Source organism: Caenorhabditis elegans, chromosome IV (assembly GCF_000002985.6).
Source record: "Caenorhabditis elegans chromosome IV".
NCBI lineage: Eukaryota > Metazoa > Nematoda > Chromadorea > Rhabditida > Rhabditidae > Caenorhabditis > Caenorhabditis elegans.
The window spans coordinates 1,097,358-1,120,549 of NC_003282.8; the positions used below are offsets into that span (position 1 = coordinate 1,097,358).

At 35.0% G+C, this 23,192-nt stretch overlaps 6 protein-coding genes and 1 non-coding gene across 8 annotated transcripts; 4 read left to right on the forward strand and 3 right to left on the reverse strand.

Moving 5' to 3' along the window:
* The first annotated feature begins 95 nt into the window (after positions 1–95).
* On the forward strand, positions 96–5,623 carry cox-18 (Cytochrome OXidase assembly protein). The gene is made up of 5 exons (NM_067636.9): positions 96–185; positions 590–847; positions 2,988–3,329; positions 4,478–4,594; positions 5,358–5,623. The coding sequence occupies exons 1-5, from the start codon at positions 105–107 to the stop codon at positions 5,511–5,513; spliced, it is 954 nt and encodes a 317-aa protein (NP_500037.2). The 5' UTR covers positions 96–104; the 3' UTR covers positions 5,514–5,623.
* A 539-nt stretch (positions 5,624–6,162) lies between these two features.
* On the reverse strand, positions 6,163–7,261 carry C44B12.9 (uncharacterized protein). The gene is made up of 2 exons (NM_001038313.4): positions 7,189–7,261; positions 6,163–6,416 (listed from the first exon to the last, which is right to left on the reverse strand). Exons 1-2 carry the CDS (start codon positions 7,250–7,252, stop codon positions 6,184–6,186), a joined length of 297 nt encoding a protein of 98 aa, NP_001033402.2. The 5' UTR covers positions 7,253–7,261; the 3' UTR covers positions 6,163–6,183.
* A 147-nt stretch (positions 7,262–7,408) lies between these two features.
* Positions 7,409–7,773, forward strand: C44B12.3 (8 kDa glycoprotein). The gene is made up of 2 exons (NM_067637.6): positions 7,409–7,476; positions 7,530–7,773. Exons 1-2 carry the CDS (start codon positions 7,416–7,418, stop codon positions 7,727–7,729), a joined length of 261 nt encoding a protein of 86 aa, NP_500038.4. The 5' UTR covers positions 7,409–7,415; the 3' UTR covers positions 7,730–7,773.
* Positions 7,774–10,038: 2,265 nt separating this feature from the next.
* ost-1 lies at positions 10,039–13,515 on the forward strand (the record flags this gene model as incomplete). 2 transcript variants are annotated; one of them, NM_067638.8, is made up of 6 exons in its annotated part: positions 10,039–10,154; positions 10,204–10,276; positions 11,456–11,589; positions 11,858–12,064; positions 12,539–12,685; positions 13,040–13,515. In NM_067638.8, 6 exons carry the CDS (start codon positions 10,092–10,094, stop codon positions 13,208–13,210), a joined length of 795 nt encoding a protein of 264 aa, NP_500039.1. The 2 variants fall into 2 exon arrangements, with proteins under 2 accessions (NP_500039.1, NP_001368314.1); NM_001380031.1 differs by lacking the exons at positions 10,039–10,154; positions 10,204–10,276 and having other exon boundaries at positions 11,581–11,589; positions 13,040–13,210.
* A 589-nt stretch (positions 13,516–14,104) lies between these two features.
* On the reverse strand, positions 14,105–16,381 carry srx-14 (7TM GPCR serpentine receptor class x (Srx) domain-containing protein; the record flags this gene model as incomplete). Its single annotated transcript, NM_001356906.1, has 4 exons — positions 14,105–14,201; positions 14,620–15,189; positions 15,617–15,777; positions 16,316–16,381. The coding sequence occupies 4 exons, from the start codon at positions 16,379–16,381 to the stop codon at positions 14,105–14,107; spliced, it is 894 nt and encodes a 297-aa protein (NP_001343637.1).
* A 958-nt stretch (positions 16,382–17,339) lies between these two features.
* Positions 17,340–21,309, reverse strand: srx-13 (G-protein coupled receptors family 1 profile domain-containing protein; the record flags this gene model as incomplete). Its single annotated transcript, NM_001356907.1, has 8 exons — positions 17,340–17,396; positions 17,651–17,708; positions 18,297–18,520; positions 18,729–18,877; positions 19,316–19,406; positions 20,197–20,329; positions 20,477–20,637; positions 21,205–21,309. 8 exons carry the CDS (start codon positions 21,307–21,309, stop codon positions 17,340–17,342), a joined length of 978 nt encoding a protein of 325 aa, NP_001343636.1.
* Positions 18,443–18,554, forward strand: C44B12.12. Its single transcript, NR_052915.1, has one exon. It is a non-coding gene; the product is annotated as an Unclassified non-coding RNA C44B12.12 (non-coding RNA).
* Positions 21,310–23,192: the final 1,883 nt, after the last annotated feature.

Sequence of the window (23,192 nt, forward strand, 5' to 3'; positions counted from 1 at the left end):
TAATTTTCCGTGTAAATAGGCTAAATTCCAGACATTTTCCTTACTTTTTTCCCCAGATTTTCCAGATTTTTCAAAAGTTCAAAAATAATTTTCAGCGAAAAAAAATGCTCAGCAGAATATGCGCTCCACGGCACATTTCTATCGCATCGACGTCATTTTTGAATCCTCAAAATCGGTGTGAAACGGTAACATTTGAGAGTTTTTGTCCAAAAAAGTTGAAAAAAACCAAAATTTTCATGATTTCTAAGCATAAAATACTAAATTGCAGGCAATTTTTCGATTTTTTTCGCCAAAAATTGGCTAATTTCTTCCAATTGCTCACAAAAATCAAAATTTGTCATAGAAAACCTGGAAAATTTTGATTCTTAATTTTTTTAAAAACATATTTTAACATGCAAACGAGGAAAAAAACAATTTTTCTCAATTTCTCAAAGAAAATGTGTGTTAATTTTGAAAAAAGCCCACATTTTTCATTAAAAAATCCAAAAAATATGAAATTTTGACCGTTTTTACTGCGGCGAAAATCATCAAAAATTGAAATTTTTAGGCTAAAAATCTCTAGTTTTTCCTAATTTCCCCCAATTTTCAGACAATTTCCCGTCGAAATATGAGTGCTCTACCACCGGCCATCGCCCCCGCATTTCAATATGCTTCAGATTGTTATATAGCACAATCAATTCAATTTGGAATGGAATCTCTTCATGGATTAGGGCTCTCATGGCCTGGAGCATTCATTTCAGCTGCCATTTTGCTCAGAATTGGCACAGCTCCATTGCATATTTATGCGGAAAAGTTGTTTGCAAATAGGCTTCACGCACAGAATTTTTTGACTCAAGGAATTATGAAGGTGATTGAAAATTCGCTTATTTTGACGATTTTTTGCTGAAAATCGGCTGAAAATATGTAAAAATTCGGCAATTTTGGCCTAAAATTAGACGAAAATAAGCTTCTAGTGTAGAAAAAGTTGAAAATTTGCTGAAAATAGAGAAAAATTGAGCAATTTTCGCAAAATTTTCAATGCTTTTTAAAAAAATCAAATTTACCGCGAATTTTCACCCACGGGAGTACATTTTCGAGGGTTACTGTAGCTCCAAAAGTACGCAAACACCGACTACCGTACCCCAGAACATTGTGTTTCACCCAATTTTGAGCTTGAGCCCTGAAAATTAAAAAAAAATCGTGAAAATCGCCAGATTTTCGGATGAAAAACGAGAAAATTCACAGAAAAACTGAAAATTTGCTAAAATTTAGTGCAAAATTTGAATTCTCCATGTCTCAATTAGTGTATCTGCAAATTTTCAGAGTTCTAGCTCAAAATCGCGTAAAATCCAGTGTTTCTGGGTTACTGTAGGCGGTGTTTGCGTACTTTTGGGGCGACAGTAACACGGAATTTTCAAAAAATTGACCTAGAACTCTGAGAATTGAGCTCTCGAAGTGAAAAATCACGGGAAATTCGATTTCAACATTGAAAATTTTGAAAAATGAATTTTTGACACTGAAAACTTTGCGAAGACTGAGTTTTTCAGTACTCAAACTAATTTTTGGCGATTTTTCAATACCAAAGTCGATTTTACCACCGCTCAATTAGTGTAGCTCTTAATTTTCAGAGCTCTAGCTCAAAATAGCGTAAAATTCGGTGTATTGGGGTACTGTAGCCAGTGTTTGCGTACTCCTGACGCTACAGTAACCCGGAAAATCTCAATTTTTGAGCTAGAACCTTCTAGTTTCCGCTTTTAGACTCAAATTTTGCGTAGAGTTCAAGTTTATGAATGAAAATTCGTTACTCTAGAGGCAAAAGCTTCGGAAATTTTGATCTAGAAAGTAATTTTGCTCTTTCAAATCGAAATCTCCATAGCTCAATTAATCTAATCCCAATTTTCTAGAGCTCTAGCTTGAAGTTGCGTCAAATTCGGTGTATTTGGTTACGGTAGTCGGTGTTTGCGTACTTTTGGCGCTACAGTAACCCGCATTTTGCAAAAATTGCCGTAGTTCTCTGAAACTTGAGTTCTAGACACGAAAAATCGCAGGGATTTCAAATTTTTTAATAAAAATTTTGAGAAATTAAGTTCGAGCACACAGAAAGTTGCTGAAATCGAAATTTTCTAAGCGTAAATTATTTTACAAAATTTTTTTAGTGTAAAATTCGAATTTACCACCTTTCATTTAGTATGCTCCCAAATGTTCAGAGCTCTAGCTCAAAATCGCGTCGAATTCAGTGTTCTAGGGTACTGTAGCGCGGTGTTTGCGTACTCCTGGGGCTACAGTAACCCGGAAAATCTCAAAATTGAGTTAGAGACGTCTAGTTTTTTGAGTTGAACCCCGAATTTTGAGTAGAATTCAAGTTTCTAAATAAAAATCTACTATTCTAGAGGCAAAAACCGAAAAATTTCAAGTTAAGCTTCGAATTATGATCTAAAAAGTAATTTTGCTCATCAAATTCGAAATTTTCATAGCTCAATTAGTCTACTCCCAATTTTCCGTCGCTCTAGCTAAAAATCGTGTCGAATTCAGTGTTTGCGTACTTCTGGGGCTACAGTAACCCGCGAAATTTCAAAATTCAGCTAGAGTCTTCTGGATTTTTGAGTTTAGACCCAAATTTGCCGGAGAATTTGAATTTAAACATGAAAATCAAAAATTTCAAATTCTACAACAATTCGAGACCGATTTTTAGAACTAATTTTCGAGAAACTGAGCTTCAAATGATTTTATGTAAGTTTAATGTTAGTTTTTGAATTCTCCATAGTTTAGTTAGTCCACACCTAAATTTTTAGAGCCCTAACTCAAAATCGCGTCGAATTCAGTGTTCTAGGGTACTGTAGACGGTGTTTGCGTACTCCTGGGGCTACAGTAACCCGGAAAATCTCAAAATTGAGTTAGAGACGTCTAGTTTTTTGAGCTGAACCCCGAATTTTGAGTAGATTTCAATTTTTTTTAGTAGAAAAGCCAGAAAAGAAGCAAAAGTAACCAAATTTTTTTTCGTTTTGCAGAAAGTGAGTGAACGATATCGTGTACAACTGGGACCCTCCACGGACGGCACAAAGCTTGAAGTCAAATCATCCGATCCAAAAATCGCAAAAGCCACCCAAGATGCTCTTCAAGAAGTTCCAGCTATGCTCGCCGAGCACGGACTCCAGGCGGCGCGGATTCAAAATTTGAAAATGTGCACTGTACCCGTTTGGATATTCTCCTCATTTGCTCTTCGAAATGTCATTAATTCGGATTTCCATCCATCTGTAGCTGGACATCTTTGGATTCCGGATATGTTGGCTCCGGATCCGTATTTTATTCTGCCCGTTGCTGTTGGAGTTTTCGGATTTTTAAATTTATATGTGAGAAATTTGGCATTTTTGGATGAAAATTTGACAAAATTTTGACCTAAAATTCATGTTTCAAGCACAAATCTCATCCAGAAATACGATTTCTGCCTAATTTCTACTGAAATTCTCAACAATTTCAGATTTTGAAACTCGAAATTCGAAATCTACGCAAAATTTCAGCGACCAAATCACGAAAACTAGAAGGTCCTAGCTCAACTTTTGTGAATTAGTAAAATTAGTTCTAAAAATCGGTCTCGAATTGTTGTAGAATTTGAAATTTTTGATTTTCATGTTTAAATTCAAATTCTCCGGCAAATTTGGGTCTAAACTCAAAAATCCAGAAGACTCTAGCTGAATTTTGAAATTTCGCGGGTTACTGTAGCCCCAGAAGTACGCAAACACTGAATTCGACACGATTTTTAGCTAGAGCGACGGAAAATTGGGAGTAGACTAATTGAGCTATGAAAATTTCGAATTTGATGAGCAAAATTACTTTTTAGATCATAATTCGAAGCTTAACTTGAAATTTTTCGGTTTTTGCCTCTAGAATAGTAGATTTTTATTTAGAAACTTGAATTCTACTCAAAATTCGGGGTTCAACTCAAAAAACTAGACGTCTCTAACTCAATTTTGAGATTTTCCGGGTTACTGTAGCTCCGGAAATACGCAAACACCGAATTTGACGCAATTTTCAGCTAGAGCTCTGAAAATTGAGGGATTGATGTAAAAAATCACTAGGAAATCGATTTTTGCATTAAAAATCGCGAAATTTTTTTGTAAAGCTTTGAAAACTTTGAATTTCAAAATTTTTCAGAGTTTTCAGGCCAAAAATCGAATTTAGCGTACTTTTTTTAAGCATAAAACCTCAACTTTTGCGAATTTCGGGTTACTGTAGCCCCATAAATACGCAAACACCGAATTTGACGCAATTTTCAGCTAGAGCTCTGAAAATCTGATCTAGAATGGGAAAATGACGTAGAAATCGATTGTAGCAACAAAAAATTCGCGAGAAATGTTGAAAAATTCAGTTTTGGCAAGTTTTCTGTGCCAAAAATATTTTTTTCAAAATTTTCAATGTTAAAATCGAATTTCAGAAAATTATAAAAATTAAATTTTAAGCTGAAACAATTCCAGAAAAATTACACCAAATTTTATTGCAGTCTCAACGCAAAATCTACCCGGGAGTGGTGAAAATGACGTGGAAACAGAAATCGTACGACGGAGTCCTGGCATTTTTCACAATGTTCGCCGTGACGATTATGGCTCAATTGCCGGCGGTAAGGAAGTCTGGAAATTTTGGAGATTTTTGGCTGAAAAATTCAAATTTCTCACAGAATAACTGGAAATTTTGTGCTTTTTCCGGACAAGATACGAGAATTTTTGACTGAAAAATGTTGAAAATCTGAATTTTTCATCATTTTTTATCCACAAATTCCCAAATTTTCGGCAAAAATCTATAATTTTTCGATTTTCACGGCTGAAAATTCTAGAATTTCACAATTTTTAAGCTGAAAATTTTGAGAGAAAAATACTGAAATTTCATATATATTTTCAGCTCCGAAATCCAAAAATCACTCGAAAAATCGTAGTTTTTAGCTCATTTTTTCCCGAATTTCGTCCAAAAACCCGTATTTTAGCTTTTTTTTTCCAATTTTCCGAATAAAAAAGTTTTGAAAATCAAAAATTTTACATCGAAAAAGTTGAAAAATTGTGCCAAATTTTCCGTTAAAATTCAAAAATTGCTCGAAAATTCGCATTTTTCAGATTTTTTTAAATTAAAAAATTCCCCAATTTTCCATTTTTCCTATTGAAAAACGTGTTAAAAACTATAATTTTATTCTAAAATTCGATTTTTTTTAAAATTTTTCACTAAAAAATCCGAAAATTACTCAAAAATTTTAATTTTTTGACTGAAAAGTTGTGAAATTTCACAAATTTTCAGCTAAAAATCGAACCATCGAACCCAAAAATATGATTTTTCAGCTCATTTTTTCTCAAAATTTCACTCTCAATAACCGACAAAAATGGATATTTTTGCAGTGTATTCCCCTATATTGGCTCATCGTCTCAACAACAGGAATGGCTCAGGCTCAAATGCTCCGTCATCCGAAAATTAAAGGAATTTTTGGAATTAAGAAGCTTCCAACGGACTCTGCAACACCAATTAGAGATCTTTTTAAAATGAGAAATGTTTAGACGGTTTTTTTTTTTCGAATTTTTTTGTTCAAATTTTAGGGCTTTAGGAGGAGTTTCTCTTGTTGTTTTATTTAATTTTTTTTTCATGAAAATAATATATTTTTGTCCTTATTTTTGATATTTTTTAACTGAAAGTTTGAAAAATGTAGAACTTTTTGACTGAAATAACTGGAATTTTCCTTTTTTTTGGCTAAAATATCTGAAAATTTGAAGATTTTTAACGAAATTCTGAGAGTTTTGAATTTTTTGAAAACAAAATTTGCAAATTTCAGCGTTTTTGAACTAAAAAATCTGAATGCCTAGATTTTTTCCCTGAAAGTCAGAAACATTTCGACGTTTTTCGACTGAAAATCTTAAATTTTATAGATTTTGACCCCAACCAGTTTCTGAAGGGCAAAAAAAAAATTGCTTAAGCCTGAGTCTAGGCCTTAGCCTAAACCCTGAGGTTAAGCCCAAGCCTAAGCCTACAACTAGGCCTGAGTCCAAGCCTAAACCCTAATCCTAAGCCTAAACCTGAGCCTAGCCTCAGTTTAGGTCTTAGGCCTAGACCGGAGAACTGACGCAATTTCGCGATTTTCTAGTGAAACTTTTGTGAAAAAGTCCATTTTTTCTTTCAAAATTCACCGAATTTCCTAGAAAATACGCTGCGAAATCTTTATAACTCGAAAAATTATCGAACAGTTTCAAAATATTTATCCTCAATTTCCAATTGCTTCTTCGGCATTGCTCGGCGACGTTTCTCCTGTGCTCTGTCGTATTCTTCAAAGATTTTATTCTTTTTCGGTTCATCTCCCTCAGCCTTTGCCAGAGCTACTGCAATGTCAGTATCCAGCTTCACCAGCTCATCCGTGTATTTTTTATCGACTCCTGCAGCGTGAAGCTCGCTGGCCATTTTGTGGATGTCTGGAAGAGTGAAGGGATCATTTTCAAGCCGGACTTGGAACGGTCTGAAGGCCAACGTTATCTGCCAATTGATCTAATTAGCTTTCCAGAATCTCGGGGCACGAATTTCTGGCTTCCCTCATAAATTGAAATGGAAGAGTTTGCCGAACTAGGCCATTTTGGCTCGGTCATATCTGGGGTAGATTTACGGCGCGTTGTCGCGGCTCGATTTCAGTTGTAAAACTGATGTATTGTAAGAGTTTCCGCGTCTCCCCATGCTCGGTACAATTCCCCACATTTATTATTGTCTTACAGGTCCAGCAAGTGCTGCCGTAGCGGATAACATCACGGTTATCCGGCCAGAACCGCTGCCAAAGACAACGACTAGACTTGCCAACGTTCATCACTGCACGCCGCAAGTGCGCTCCACCGGATGGCGCGCGGATCTGAATTGCCGGCGCCAACTCTAATTGTCATCATTCTGGAATGTTCTTGGCTCCTCCCAATTCCCCTATAAAAGGAGCAGAAACGCTCATTCGAGGCCTTTTCCTTGACTTTTAACTCGTTGTCACGTGTTCGCTGTTTGCCCACAACAACCTGCTTTTCTGTAAATTACTTTATTAACTAATAAACCTGCTCATGACAAGCCATTCTTATTGTATTTGTCCGTGTGGAGTACACGACTTTCCCAGGAGTTGTCCGGCGGGCGATTGCCAATGGATCGCAAAAAATTCAATGCGGAAGACCAGAACCCCGTGCACCCTTGCTACCTATTCCCTCCTATTCCGCTCACCTTTCGTTAGTGCTGTGATCAGTGTCACGAATATGGCTGAGAATAAAAGGAACTGCTTCAACATGATGCTTCGGTGATTTGAATCGAAAAGGAACACTCAATTTTGAAAGGATAGTTTTATACTCGGCCGTAAAACGCTAAAGTTATAGGCCATAAAGTTCCGTTGGAGTTTATGAGGCATCCGGGGGCAAAATATATAAACATTCAACCGTTGATAGCCGATGAAAATGTTAAAACAACTATTTGTTCTTGTTGGGCTCCTGGTGGTGTTTTCGGCTGCAGAAGAGTGTAAGAGATCTCCAATTACTACATTCTTTTTCACTGCTAAAATCTATTTCCAGCTGATCACCATTTTCTTCAAAGTATGATCAAGTTCGGAATCGACAAGAAGTGGGCTCAAATGATCAGCGGAATTGAGGAGAAACACGAGAAAGACAAAGCACTGCTCGAAAAGAAGTATAATGATGAATTGGCAGCTGTTGATAAGAGTATTCCACCAGAGCAGTACAAGCATATGATGGATTGGTATCGTCATGGTTAATACATAATTTTTTGAAATATTGGAATAAATTTTTTCCTAGCCTATCCCAGCCGAAAACCCTGAAAATTTTAACTTGGAACTTTGGCTCATTCGAGCCTTCTGTCCAACAGCTGTCATTATCTACTCATCATCATCGTCCTTTCCTTCTTTAAACAACCGCCCAAATTCCAAAGAGGTCGTCGCCTAAAAGTATATGAAAAAGAAGAAGTCGAAGAAGACAGCTGTCGTTGAGAGGGGTCACCCCGAGCCAACTCATCGGGGAGCTCAAACATCTAAACAATCGATGGGTGTTGTTATGGAATACTGATGGAAAAATGTGAAGGGTTTCGATAAAAACTATCTCTCTATTTCTATGAGCAATAAACAAAACACATCTGGTTCACACAATTTCCGTAGGTTTTCATTTCAATGAGCATTTTTGTGTGAACCCATTTCGAAGCGGTTACACGGGGTTCTGACCTTCCTTATTGAATTTTTCGCGCTCCAATGACAATCGGCCGCCGGACAACGTGTGGGAAAGTCGACAAATACATTTAGTTTTACAACTAATAACCGAATCGAGCCGCGACGCGACACGCAACGCGCCGTAAATGAAGATATGGCCGAGCCAAAATGACCTAGTTCGGCAAACTCTTCCATTTCAATTTTACAAAAAACTATTATCATAACACATAATCTCCTCGAAATTCCTTATATTTTGTCAGTTGAAAACTTTTTTCTACCTCTTCTCCCCGCCGAGAAAACGGCTCCTGAAATAACTAACGGGAAAGAGCGCAGAGGGAAGAGAGACGCAGGCTGCGCGCGCGCTCTGCGTCTCCCCTCACCCCACACTCTCTCGCCGCACAATCTTAAATCTTAAAAAATTCATAACTCAGTGGAGAGAAGAGCTACAAAAATGTTGTCAACGAACAAAATGTAGGAATTGTTACGTAGAATAGATTGTTAGTTGACAACTTTTCGATAACTTATATTCTCAATGAGATATGAACAATTGAAGATTTCCTCACTAACAGAAGGCAGAACTCAATATCGATCAAAAGTGCAACATATTTTTACACTTTGTCGGCTGCCACGATCTGTAAAAAATATGAAAAAGCACAGCGTTTTGAAGTAAACAGGACACCGACAGCTGTTGTTAGTACGGATGTAATTTGATAGCGGTCAACTGGAATGGAAAATGCGTTGCTACAGGACAAAACTACTTGCAGTGACCTGTGGAATTTATTTAGGAACGAACAGGAGTATAAGGAGCATATTAAGTCAAAACTTATGGGAGCAGAGATTCGCTGCACCATGTTTCGAATTACAAATTTAACGGTTTTTGTGCCATCAAAATAAGTTCCACTACAAATAGTTTACAATTCATTGATAACTTTTGTTTTTTCTGACCATTTTCCAGCTGCTCGGAAATTTTGAAAACAGTAAAAGTAGAAGGTAAAAATATGAAAAATATTCATTCCAAATTTTGTAAATAAAAAATAAATGAAGCTTTGATGCAACATGTCTGTCAGCTTATACCACAGATACAATTAGTGATATAAAAATACTATAACTATGTAGAAAGGTAGAGAATAAAGATGATAAGTGTTTTTCAGTTGACAATTTTTGAATAAAACTAACGACAATCGAGATATCAGCTGTCAAAGTAGAGATTTTTCCTTACGCTGCACATGGGTCTCCTTTCAAGGATCATATCTTGATTACAATTGAGTGTATAAACATGATTCTAACAACAAATTTATATATGAGAATATGTCAAACATTTTTGTAGTTGACAGTTTTTGAACAAAACAGAAGACAATCGAGATATCAGCTGTTAAAGTATACATTTTCCCTTACGATGCACCATGTCTTAAATTTCAACTTTGGAGGATCATATCATGGTTACAATTATTTTTAATCGTATGAAAATGATTGAAACAATAAAATTAAATGCATATATAAGAATATGTCACACATTTTGTTAGTTGATAACTTTTAAACAAAAAAGAAAAAACCGAGATATGAGCCTTTAAATGGAGAACTTTCCTAACGATGCACCATGTCTTAGATCTCAACTTTGGTGGTTTATATCTTGGAGAAAACCAAGAACAATGTTGAAGATGAACTATAAAAAAGTGCACATTATTTAATTTTAAAGTTTATTGCACAATCCAATTAATATTAGTCACTTCTCCATAGTCCCTTCTCCCAATAAATTGCACTTTCGATAATTCCAATCAATCTTGTGTCAATTTTCTCTGTCTTTCTTTTCCACCGGGCCGATATTGTGCAACATTGTGCCAGCCGTCTCCTCACATGCTCCGCCCAGATCTGTGTGCTCGGTGAGCCCCCAGCGGGTCCTCTTCATTCGCCGTCCAAGATGCGTTACGCTCTTGCCGCTTGTCTCCTGCTTCTGGCAGCCTCGTCTTTCGTTGACGCCAAGGTATGGGCTTTGAGGGGATTTTTTCAGCGAATTAATGAGAAATTTTCAGAAAAAGAAGATCGCTGATGATGAGCTCGGAGAGCTCCTCGACAACATCGATGCTGATGAGGAGAAGAAGAGTGGTGAGTAAACTTGAATACGGTATATATCGGCAATTATCAGTTCTATTCAAAATCTGCCAACTAACGAATTAATGCAAATTTCATAAGCTACAGCTTGTCAAAATTTAGCTATCGCAGCTGACACAAGCGTTAGTGCTGCTCACATATTTTCCAACAACTTGTTAGCTGACAACGTTTTGATAACTTGCACAGTCATGTCCCTTTTCAATTTTAAACCGGTGAATCTCAAGAATCATAGGCGTTACTAAAAGAACTACAATTAGTTTCTTAAACAAATTCTTGATAAAACCAAAAGCGATCCTTCGATGCACCATGCTTCTAACTTTAGTTGACGAGTTATAAAATTAATAAATATCCTATAGCAAAGTAACTAAAACTTTGTAAAACTTCCTACAAAATTCAAAAAGTTACGGCATTTTCGAAAACCTAATCAATTATCATCCATCATCCATAGTCCCAATCCTCAAGAAACCCAAAGAGTTTAAAACACATTCGAAACCCCTTCCGACTGATAATGATGATGATTCATAAACTGCCAATGTCCCAATCAATCTTGTTGCATCTGGCCAGCTAGCCGCCAGCTCACGGAGCCATCTCCTGGGCTCCTGCAGTGTAAAGTTGGAGAACCTTCGAAGATGCTCGAAGCTTTGTGCATTTCACGTCATGTGGTGTTGTAATATGAAGGCTGCTGCGGCGGCGGCGGCTCCGTGAGCAAGAGAGGAAAACGAGCACTAATATTTATGGGGGAACTTAGATGGGGTAGCTAGAGATGAAAGTGCTGAAAATAGATCAGGCGTGGGCAATTTGTAGGAAATTTTGTGAGAAATCGTTTGTTAGCGGACAATTTTTCACTAACTTTAATGATTGCCAAAAAATTCCGGTTTTAAATTAGGCTGCCGAACTTTTGATATAAATACCTCCGCAACCATTAGAGCTATCAAAGAGTTTTCAACCAACAATTTTAGGAAATTTTGTGAGCAATATTTTGTTAGTTGGCAATTTTTGAATAGCTTTACTGGTTGGCGAGCTATACGCTTCGGCGATTTCGCCAACTTCCGACCCCTGTAGCTCTGCCAGTTTCAGTACTATCAAATTTTTGCCAACTGGCAATATATTACAAACTCTTGGAAAATCATTTTACAGTTCTCAAACTCTTCTGAAAATTACTATATTTTGCAGTAGAGCCAGCCAAGAACCCATGCGAGGACCACCAGTGCGGATGGGGAAAGGAATGTGTCGTCGGAAAGAAGGGAGAACCAACTTGTGAGTGCATCTCAAAGTGCCCAGAACTCGACGGAGACCCGATGGATAAGGTGGGACCTAACAAAATGTTAAAGCTTGAAGTTTTAACAGTACTTTGTTAACTGATAACTTTTTTTTAGCTCTGCTGGTTGCGGAATTATAATTTTTTTAAACTAGAACTTTGACAAGTTCTAACTCCTCAGCCGTTACAGCTATCAAAAATTTGCTAACTACTAAAATGTAGCTTAAAACATGTTCTACAAGTTGTTAATCAATAATTTTTTAAAATCTAGCAATCTAACAATGTTACTCCTCTTCAAACAAAAGTTATCATTCCAGGTGTGCGCCAACAACAACCAAACCTTCACCTCCCTCTGTGACCTCTACCGTGAGAGATGCTTGTGCAAGAGAAAGTCCAAGGAGTGCTCCAAGGCTTTCAACGCCAAAGTCCACTTGGAATACCTCGGAGAATGCAAGAAGCTTGATGAGTGCACCGAAGAGCACATGGCTCAATTCCCAGAACGCATGGCTGACTGGCTCTTCCAGGTGGGGGTTGAAAGAGGCTAATAGGTGCCATTAAAAAACTGACAAATGGCACATTAACGTAAAAGTTGTTTGAAGCAGTTTGTTAGTTGACAATATTTTGTTAACTTCAAAACTAGCAGAGTTGCGGGGATTTGAAATTTCAAAAATTTCAAAACAAAAAATTTAGTAGATTTTTTTTTCAAGTTGGAATATCTCAGCAACCAGGGTTGCTTTTTAAAAAATTGTTTTCGAGAAATTGTAGCAAATTTTATGAAATTTAAATATTTTTAAACAAATTTTGTGTGTTCCAACTGATTGTCGAGTTATCGCTCCGCAAATTCGGCAACTCAAAAAACCCACAAAAAACGAAAAATGAAAAAAAAAAAACGTTTTTTCAAACCGATCCAACTCCGCTTGTTTCAAAGCTAGCGAAATTTTGTCAACTGAAGAAACACCATAAATTACTTAAATTTTATTAATCTCAATTTGTTTCAGGTCATGAAGGAGCTTAAGAAGAGACGTGAGCTCCACAAGCTCGAGTGGGAAGAGCTCCTCTCCGAGGCCGAGAACGACGACGAGAAGAAGCACGTGTACCCAGTTATCTGGAAGTTCTGCGAGCTTGACACCAAGCCACATGATAAGGTTAGTAAGAAGCTTGGTTTAAAAAAAAAACGATATATTTAAAAAAGCTAAAATTGAAATTTTGAGAAATAAAAAAATTCAAGCCAAAAAAATTTTAATTTATAAAAAATCAAAACTTATCAATTAATAAATTTAGACACAATGTTAAAAAAAAATATTCAGAATTAAAAAAAATCAGAAAATGTTTTATTTCCCAAAAAGAAAACATTTTTTGAAAGTTTTTTTAAAACCCTACTGTAAATTTTAAAAAATTAAAAAAAAACATTTTCGAAAATTTTTAAATTTTAATTTTCCACCCAAACCTAAAATTTTCTGAATTTTTTGAATTTCCCACTCTAATCCCACTATTTTCAGTCCGTCTCCCACCACGAGCTCATTCCAATCACTGCTCCAGTCATCCCAATGGAATCCTGCATCAAGCCATTCCTCGAGGGATGCGACGCCAACAATGACGGAAACATTTCAATTAAGGAATGGGGAAAATGCTTGGGACTTAAGGAGGGAGAGATCCAAGAGAGATGCTAAATAATTATCTAATTAAAAGTTTAAAAAATTCGAAAAAAAAAAACTTTCCCAAAAAAAATTCTAATCCAGCTTGCCGAACTGCCAACTTGCTCACATGCTAGAAATATCTGTAAATTACAGATTTCTAGGCCATGAACCCCCTATTTAACCTCAAATATCGATTTTTGAATTTTTTTTGCTTTGCTGAATCCAATGTGCCAAATCTCAGTTGAACATAATGATATCCTACTGATTCTTTTTAATTTTTTTCTATAATTTTCAATTTTAATAATAAATGTTTATTTTATTGATAATTACGGCAATTTGTGAGAGGAAAAAATTGAAAAAAAAAGAATTTCAGAAAAAATTCCAAAATATCAAAAAAAAACCACTTCCAGATTTTTTCCATATAACTCGGAAACCCTAGAAGCTACCAAAAAGTTGTAAACAAACAAAATGTAGCTCTGACAATTTGCAACATTTTCATAGTTGATATGTTTTTGCTAACATGTGTGGTTGCCGACTTATATCCCTCGACATGTAGACAACCAAAAAAATTGCGCTTCTCAAAAAAAAATCAATACGTATCAACTTTTGTTACATGTGCATTATAGTGCATCATAGGTCGGTGATTTGGAGAGCCTCCATGATGAGATCCATGCTGATCCACGTGGATCCATGACATTGTTGGAGGATGCACGTGTTCCGGGTGGTGCTCGGCGAGCAACTTTCGGTGAAAGTGAGTGAAAACCAGGATGGCGCTGAGATGATCAAGTTTAACTACCGTTTAACACATAAACCATAGAAAAATCTTTAAAACTGACCGAGTTATAGAGTTTCGACAAATTATGAAAAATAACTGGAAATAAAAAATGAGCTGTAATTTAGTCAATTTCGGTATGAGAAAAATATTATTTATATTTTTGAAATTAGCAAGACAAGGCACTTTAAATATGTATAATCATGACTAGGTTTCGACAATTCAAATTTTGGGCCCAAATTGGCCTGAAGCCTGAAATAGTACTAAAATTATTGTGGTAGTTGTTAAAAAAGTTTACATCTCGATTTATACATTAAAGTTAGTTTTAAATTATCCCATATAAACTCGACATTTTATAGGCATTCTTTAGACAGTTTCAGACAGTTTTAGGTCGGTTTAAGCCGATTTAGGCCATTTTCTGAAACCTACTCATGATTATACTCATCTGAATCGTCTTGACTAGCTGATTACAAATAATTAAAATTTTGTGGGCTCTGTAATAAAAATAAACAAGTTATGGTATCTTTAGTTGTTTTTGAAAATTCAAGAAATTTAGAAATTCTTCGAAAATCCATAACTTTCTCCAATTTTGTGATTTGTCTATGATTTTTGTGTCATTTTGAAGCTAATTTTCTATACTTTTCATGAAAAATATTTTAAGCCAACTGACCTGTCAAAAAGGTGATAAACCTGCCAACTCAGGCTGGTGAGTGCATATTTTTTCCATTGCTGCTTAACCAAACCAGTGCAAAAGCTTGATAATGTGGCGAAAATCAAAAATCCTAAATTTCTAGCGAAAATCATTAAAAATAGCCGGAATTCTTTAGGATTTCTCAAATTTTTCCTTTTGACCACTGCGAAAATCCATGTGGCGCAGTTTCCAACTACAGTAACCACGAGCAGAAGGTCACTGAGCAGCTGGAGCACCAGAAGCCTGTAGGTGGCACAGGATTTTTTTGTAGGCGCCGACCATTGCCACGTGGCAGGCTGGTAGGCGATAAAGCAGGTCTCGTAGGCAAAAAGTGGGCCAATTTCGAAAAAGCTCAGAGAAAATATGAAAATTAGGCAGAAAATGCAGTTTTGGCGGGAGAATATCGATTGATTTCTGGATGGAATGTGTACGGACAACAGAGAGCATAAACTGAGCAAAATGTGAGACCAAATAATAGAAATCCAGATGAAAGTATATATTTGGCCGATAATTTTTCCGAAAATCGAGCCGGCAGCCTCTACGGATTGTCTGAAAATTTTCAGGCTATTTTTTTCAAAAAATATGAAAATTAAGCTTCCATATGACACTACAATCATTGAAAAATGTTGAAAACTAACAAAGTTATGGATTTTCGAAAAGTTTCGAAAATCTGAAAATTAACACAACTAGCTGTAACTTGTTTATATTTAATACGGGGAAATTTTTCAGGCCGGAATAGGCCGATTTAGGCCATTTGCGGAAACCTAGTCATGATTATATTTATTTGAACCGCATAAGTGTGCTGATTTTGAAAATGTACAATCTATTTACTAAAAACTGAAACTGAGCAAGTTAACGCTAGTTTAGGAGATTATTTGAATTTTCGAAAATTTTCGAAAATCGATAACTTCACTAGTTTTTGAGATATTCTTTTGATTTTGGTCAAATTAAAAGGCAAATTAAATTAAAAACTCACGTGTAAGTTGCCGGAGTGACCCATAGGAAATAAATCAGTATTCCGGAAAAGTTTAAGCCTGAATGGTTCAGAAATAATATTCGTTGATGGGTATCAAATATTGGAGCGTGTTGGATTGTGAAAAATGAGAGAGCAGTGAAGAGTAGGCCAAAAAAGCAGATCTGAAAAGAAAATGGGCCATTTTCAGACTGATTCTGACCGTCATCTGAAATCTTCAGTTTTCGAAAAATTTTGAAATTTCGAAAACATCTAAATGCATCATAATTAGTTAATTTCGCTGTAAGACCCACAAACCTTGAATATTTATATAATTCCCAAATCAAGGCGGTTCAAATAAGTATTGGTTTCAGAAAAAAGGCCTAAATCGGCCTAAACCGGCCTAAACCTGCCTAAAGCAAGCCTGTGACAGTTCGAGTGAGAAGTGCAAAATTCGAAACTAACTTTAATGTGTACATAAATAAAAAAAAACCGTAAGCCTTTTCAATAGCAATCACTTTAATATGTAATCCTATTTCAGGCTTCAGGCTAATTTGGGCCCAAAAATTAAGCCCAAAATTCGAAAAATCCAAAACCTAGTCATGATTATACTTATTCAAACCGCAATAACGTGCTGAATCAGAATTCTCATAAAAGTTTTGAAAAGTGGGTTCTCACCACGAATTCGACACCAGATACTGTAGAAATGTTCAAAAAACTTACAAAAAAATTGATAAAAACAACGAGAAGGGTCTCTGCATATTGCTCGGTGGACAAGCTTGGAGGCATTTGGGAAAAATGAAAAATGAAAAAAAGTGCATGAGAATGTGAATTTGGGCTCGGTGAGCTCATTAGCCAGCAGATATGTTACCGGCTCAATGAGCAATTCATAGCACAAAATGAGCAAAATTTTAAAAATTTAAATTTTATTTATACAAAATAAATTAAAACATTGATGAGATGATCGATTTTCCAGAAATTGGGCTTTCCCCTGTACATAGACGACCTGAAAAAAGTTAATTTTGTGATGAGATCCATGAAAATTTGATTTTTTAAAGTGAATATTCTTTTCCTACAAAATTTACTTTTCTGGCTCCAGTTTAACACAAAAAACATTAAAATATCTCAAAAACTAACAAAGTTACGGATTTTAGAAAAATTTCGAACTTTCAAAATAAAAACTCACAATATTCCCTAGAACTTGTCTAAAATCGACTATCCACAACAATCACATCACTTTAAAGCGGTTAAAATGGGTATGATCATGACCCGGTTTTGAAAAATGCCCGAACCGGCCCGAAACGGCCCGAAACGGCCCAAAATTCAAAATTTATAAATCAAAAATTTATAAATTTCTGTACTGAAGTCCTACCCAGTTCATTTTTCACACTGAATTTCGCAGTCAAACATTTCAAACTAGAATAATACAAGCTTCCAAACTTCCAAAAAAAATTTCGTTTAGGCCTGAATATGGCCCAAAGTTTTTAGTTATAATACAGACCCTAGTCATGATTATACGTATTTGAACCACCATGGTGTGCTGATTCCGAAAATTTAATTTTTATGAGTCTCACCACGAAAATTCTTGGCTTACGGTACTTATTAAAAAAATTGATTTTCGAAATATTTTCAAAACCTAGTAACTTTGTCAATTTTCAACATTTTTAACCGGGTTTTGGCTTGAAATTACGCTGATTATCAGATTTTTAGAAAATAACAAAAAACCCTTAAAATGAGTTCACCTTTATCAGTATCGGGAAACCATTGATTTTGTGTGGTCCGACGGTCCGCGAACTCGAATCAACTGAAAATTGAGCCATTTTCTCCAGATTTTCATGAGATTTTCTGAAATTCTCCCTATTTTTTTCCATAAATTCATTTTGAAATTTCAAAAACCTCAAAAAAGTCCCCGCTCAAAGCAAACTAATTTTGGTTGGCTTGAAAAAAGTGGTCGGAGCCTTGGTGTGCTGTGATCGCAACTCGACATTATTCTGTAGAGAATTTTGGCTTAAAATTGGCTCACGAAGCATGCAAAGTTTGTAATGGAATAGGTCTCACCCGACTGGCGTCTCCGAGGAATATGCGGTGACGGAAGTGGAAGAGCACCACGACGAATCTGGAAAAAAAACAAAGTTTTTTTTTGTTGAGGAATTTGAGAAACTTCCAGCATTCTGGCTGAAAAATAAGTTGCATTTTCAAATTCTGCGCAAAAAACTAATCTAGTTCGGTTTTTAAAGCAGAAAAATTGACGAAATTCAAGATTTGGGCCGTTCTAGGCCTGTTTCAGGCCATATCAGGCTGGTTCAGGCCGACATACCAAACCTAGTCATGATTATACGCATATTAACCCCATTGACTTGAATATCTCCATATTTTGAGCCCCTAGCAGAATTACGGGATTCGGACCTTTTTCGGGCCGTTTCAGGCTGATTTGGGACTCAATTCCAAACCTGGCCATGATTATACTCAAATCAACCGGCTTGACCTGCTGAACTCAAAAATTCAAAGTTTATATGTCGCTCTATAGCCAAGTTTCAAATGAAATTTTAAATTTGAAAAAATTGTATTTTCGAAAATTTTCGAAAATCCGTAACTTTGTTAGTTTTTAAGATACGCGGCTGGTTTTGTTAAAATGCGCAGAATTTTGTAATTTTTCTTGGAAAAATATTTGGATTCAGGAATTTGCTTATAAAACTGTACCTACCCATCCAAACAGTGACAAATCTCCCATGCAAAAGTGGCGGTGAAGAAGACGTACCATTGATTTGTGTTCAAAGTGCTCACATAATAGAAATTAAATATTTCATAGAAAAATAGGATTCCCTGTAAGCAGGATTGCATGAAAAATCGAATTTCCACTTTTCGTCGCCGTTGGGATTCTTCGCTTGACGCGAAGCTTGTGTGTTTTCGGTGGAAGATTAGAAGGATCTGGAAAATCTTTTTTTCAAAAAATCCAAATTATTTATTCATTTTATCACTACTAACATCTCTGAAAAATCTTCAAAAATAATAAAGTTAGATTTTTTCGAAATTTTTCGAAAATTCATAACTTTCTCATTTTTGAATCGTTTTCTTCAATTTTTAATGCAAAAAATGCAGAATTTTCATAAGTTATTGTAAAAGATCATTATCATACCAAAGTCATGATATCCACAGAGCTCATCGCAATAAAAATGGCTACACTTGTATAATAGTCCGTATACGTGGAAATCACATGTCCGCACTCTGTTGGTGCAAAGTTCCATGTCCAAGAAATTGGGTTATATGTTATGAAGCATTTGTCGTCTGAAAAATTACTACAGTTATTAATAAATGGGTCTCATGACGAAACTACGGTAGCTTGAAAAATTTGGGGGAAAAAAATTAATTTTCGATAATTTTCGAAAATCCGTAACTTTGTTAATTTTTTGAGATATTCCAATGATTTTTGTGTTAAATTGAGGATACATTTTTAAATTTTATTAAAAAATACATTCAACTTGGTTTTATTTTGAATTTGAAAAATGTGAGTAGCCTGGTATTAGGCTTGAAGGCTTCAAAAAGTTAAGAGAAAAAACACTTTTGAAAAAGTTTTTTTGAATTTTTTCTAATACATAGTTCATAAATTTCAGACTATTCAGATTTTCACGTACTAGTCATCATGTAAAATCTGCAAGTTCTGTTTATTCCAGTCACTAAGAACTCGATAACCATGACCTCATTAGCATTAAAATATAAACTTACACCAGAAATAAGGGAAAATGTGACAAAACGCAATGAACCATACAATTCCGATAATGACTAATGTATTTTGGCGGGAAAATATGAATATAGCCTGAAAACGTTAGAAAAAAGTTGTTTTGAAAAAACTATTAAAAAACTGAAAAATTGTGACAAAAATTTCCCAAACTTATACCGAAATCAGTGTAGTGTAGACTTGCGATGTCTGTTTAAAATAATTTTTTAAGTGAAATTTAATATTTAAGTTTCAATTTAACACAAAAATCATAGAAAAATCTCAAAAACTGATAAAGTTATTGATTTTCGAAAAATGTCGAAAACTCGTTAGTTTTGAAAATTTACAGTTATTTCTTTTTTTTTGAATGCTTGCAGTGTTCTGAAAGAGAAATGAGTTTAATTTTCTGATTCAGAGCAAAAAAATTAGTCTAATCCAGATTTTAAATCAAAAGACTTCATAAATTTTGGGATTTGGCTCATTTTGGGCTCTTTCAGGCCACTTTAGGCCGGTTCAGGCCGAAACTCAAAGCCTAGCCATCATTATTGTTCTTTTATCTGTTGAAATACGCTCATTCTGAAAAATTTAATTTTACAGTTGCCAAACAACATTTGATCAAGCTACTTGAAAAAAGTAACTCGAGTTTTGTAGTATTTCAAAATGTTCGAAATTTCGAAAACTTTCGAAAATCTGTAATTTGTTTAGTTTTTGAGTTTTTTCGTTGATTTTTGTGTCGATCAAGAGGTAAGTGTTTGAATTTTCGTGGTAAAATAAAAATAAATTTTAAAAAATTCGAAACAAAATCCGAAAAATTGTTTCCAAAATTTTTTTCTCAAAATCTCAAAATTTCCCAACTGGTCCTTTATAGTTTAGTTTAAAGCTAACTTACTCTTGCCGGAATTGCAATTGAAAAAAATCTATTAAAAGAAATTGCCAAATGAGAATAAACACACGCGTCCCAGCACAAAATGTTCAGCTGACCGAGCAACTTGCCGAGCATGCCACCAACGTTTTGAGCTTGTCTGAAAATAATTAGACTATGTTGAAATTTAGATAGTAATGCTGAATATTTTGTAAAATAAAAAAATTCCAAATTTTCAAAAAATCAATTTTTGTCAATTTTTTCAACAAAAAAAAATCAAACATTTCCAAAAATTCCAAAAACTCACATATAAGTCGTCGGTGCGGACCAAATAAAAAATACAAAAAGCACACCACTATTTGCAATTGAATGGCTTAAACAGAGAGTTCCGAAGGAGTTTTTGAGAATCGGATTCTTCATCACTACAGTAATCCCCAATAAATTAAAGATTAAGCCGAAAAATGCCACCTGAAAAATGGAAAATGAAAGAAAAATTGAGAAAAATTACGTAAAAATCCTTAAGATTCTGCAACCGCACAAAAGAGATTCAGTAAATCTACAAAAATCTACAAATCTACAATTTAATCTGCAATTTCCACCATAAACCGACATCATAATTTGTATTCTAAATTTAGGAAAATACCTCATGAAAAAGGCAAAACTTCCTAAAAATCTACATAACTTAAATCTACAAAAAATTCCCCTAAATCTGCATAAGACTTTAGAAAACCTACACAATATCAATCGTAAATTCAAAAAAGAAACACCCCGTAATTCCACACAATAAAATATACAAATCTACAAAATCTACACTTCCCGTAAATCCACAAAATTTCCTCAAATCTACACAAGCTCCCCGTAAATTTACACAGGCCCCCAGTAAATCTCAACAAACCCCCCCCCCCCTCTCCCGTAAATCTACACAATCTCTCCGTAAATCTACACAAGCTCCCAGACAATCTGCACAATCGCTCTCCGTAAATCTACACAAGCTTCCCGTAAATCTACAAAAGCACCACGTAAATCTACACTTACAAAGAAAATAATTGCAGCTGCTAAAAGCACATCCTCTCTGGTGATTTCTTGCAAAACCTCCGAATTTTCAGAAATCACCGGAGCCAAACTACTTGAGTTGGACATTTTTTGATCTGAAATTTGTCTGAATTTTTTTAACGAGACTGTATTCATTAGTCAAGTCCCCACGTGAAAAGAGGCGTGTTCGTGGGAAAATGGAAGAAAAAAAATTTCGCCGAATTTTTTGTTTCGGGGAGAATCAGACAGATGATGTGAGGCGGAAGAACTAATAGGGGTTTTCACGAAAGAAAGAAAAGAAATTCTGAAAATAGTAAAAAGTTCGCAGAAAAATGTATAAAACTTATGATGTTACGAAAGTATTAATTTTAACTAAAAACTACGTGAAAAAATATTTTAAGAAGTAAAAAAAGTTTTGAAATTGGGGGTTTTTTAATTTAAAAATTTTGAAATTGTTGGTTTTGATCTACTTTCTGTACTTTTGGGTGAAGTTTTTGCGTTTTCAAATTTGAAAATGCTTTTTATCAAGAGTGTAGAAAAAAAAACAAAACATTTCAAAAAAGTTACAATTTTTGGAATTGTCTTTTGGCTTTTATTCTTATAGCAGGTTTACAGAGCATATAGGCTTAGGCTTATGGGTAGGCTTAGGCTTAGCCATAGATTTAAGCTTAGGATTAGGCTTAGGCTTAGGCTCAGATTTTGTTTGAAAATTCTTATAACTTCCTAAGTTTTCAGAATTGAATATATGAACGAAAGATCAAGCTTCTGCTTTTAAAAAAATCGACTTAAAATATAAATTGTGAAAATTAAATTTGAAGAAATATAACTAATTTCATCAATCAAAACTCTATTTTCTGAAAATCACAGAACACAGGACAGAGTTCTATATTGAAGAATTATAAATCTAATCAGAAACCACCCAAAAAAATGTTTGGAAAAATCTAATTTTCTCAATTCAGAAGCTGATCTCTCTGCCCCCAACCCATTTTTTCGGGAGAGTTAAGCTCCAGAAAATCACTGAAATAAAAACAGGTGAAATTTAAATATAAAATACAGAGAGATAGTATATGACGCGTGAAAATAAAGTTTGCTTTTTTTCTGACGAACTCTATTGAAAAGTTCAAATTTATCGTAGAATTTCGCTTTTAGTACTGAAAAATAGTGAAATCTGAAATTTTCCGGTTTTCAAAAATATTTTATACCAGTGTTGTGTAGCTCTCGGCTCTCGGCGCAAGAGAGAAAAATTAGGATTTTTGCCAAAAATGTGGTGTGCACTCGCCGAGAGCCGACTTTCTTCAATAGTAACACAGGACTGTTACACAAAAACAGCAGGGAATTCAAATTTTTTATTGAAAATTTTGAGAAATGGAGTTCGAGCACAGAAAATTTGCTAACATCGAAATATTCTAGACTTAAAATTTTTTAAAGAAATTTTTGAATAGTCATTTCGAATTCTCCATCCCTCAATTAGTTTATTCCAGAAATGCCAGAGCGCTAGCTTAAAGTCCCGTCAAATTCGGTGCATTGGAGTACGGTAGACGGTGTTTGCGTATTTCCGGAGCCACAGTAACCAACTGGTTTGAAAATCAAGCTAAAACCGTGAGAAGTTATGTTGTTGAATGCAAAAATAAACGAGGAAATAGAGTTGATAATGTTTTCTAGGAATGAAAACAGATTGAGTTCTGGAAAATTGAGAAAACAATATATATTTTTACCGCACTTTCCACTACTACAGAGTTCTCGTATAATATAGTGTACTTCCGAAAACTAAAAGCTATAATTATTTGTCATAAAAAAATAATTCCTGGGAGTACGGTAGAAGCTACAGTAATCCAAAAAAAATCTTAAAAAAATGCTAGAAAATGAAAAATTTGAATTTGTTATTGTAATTTTTCGGAGGAAAAAAAAGTTAATTTGAGAACCCCCGGAAATCACTTTTTTTCGGAAAAAACCCGCTGCAAAAAACAATCTCAAAATTTTTGAAATATTTG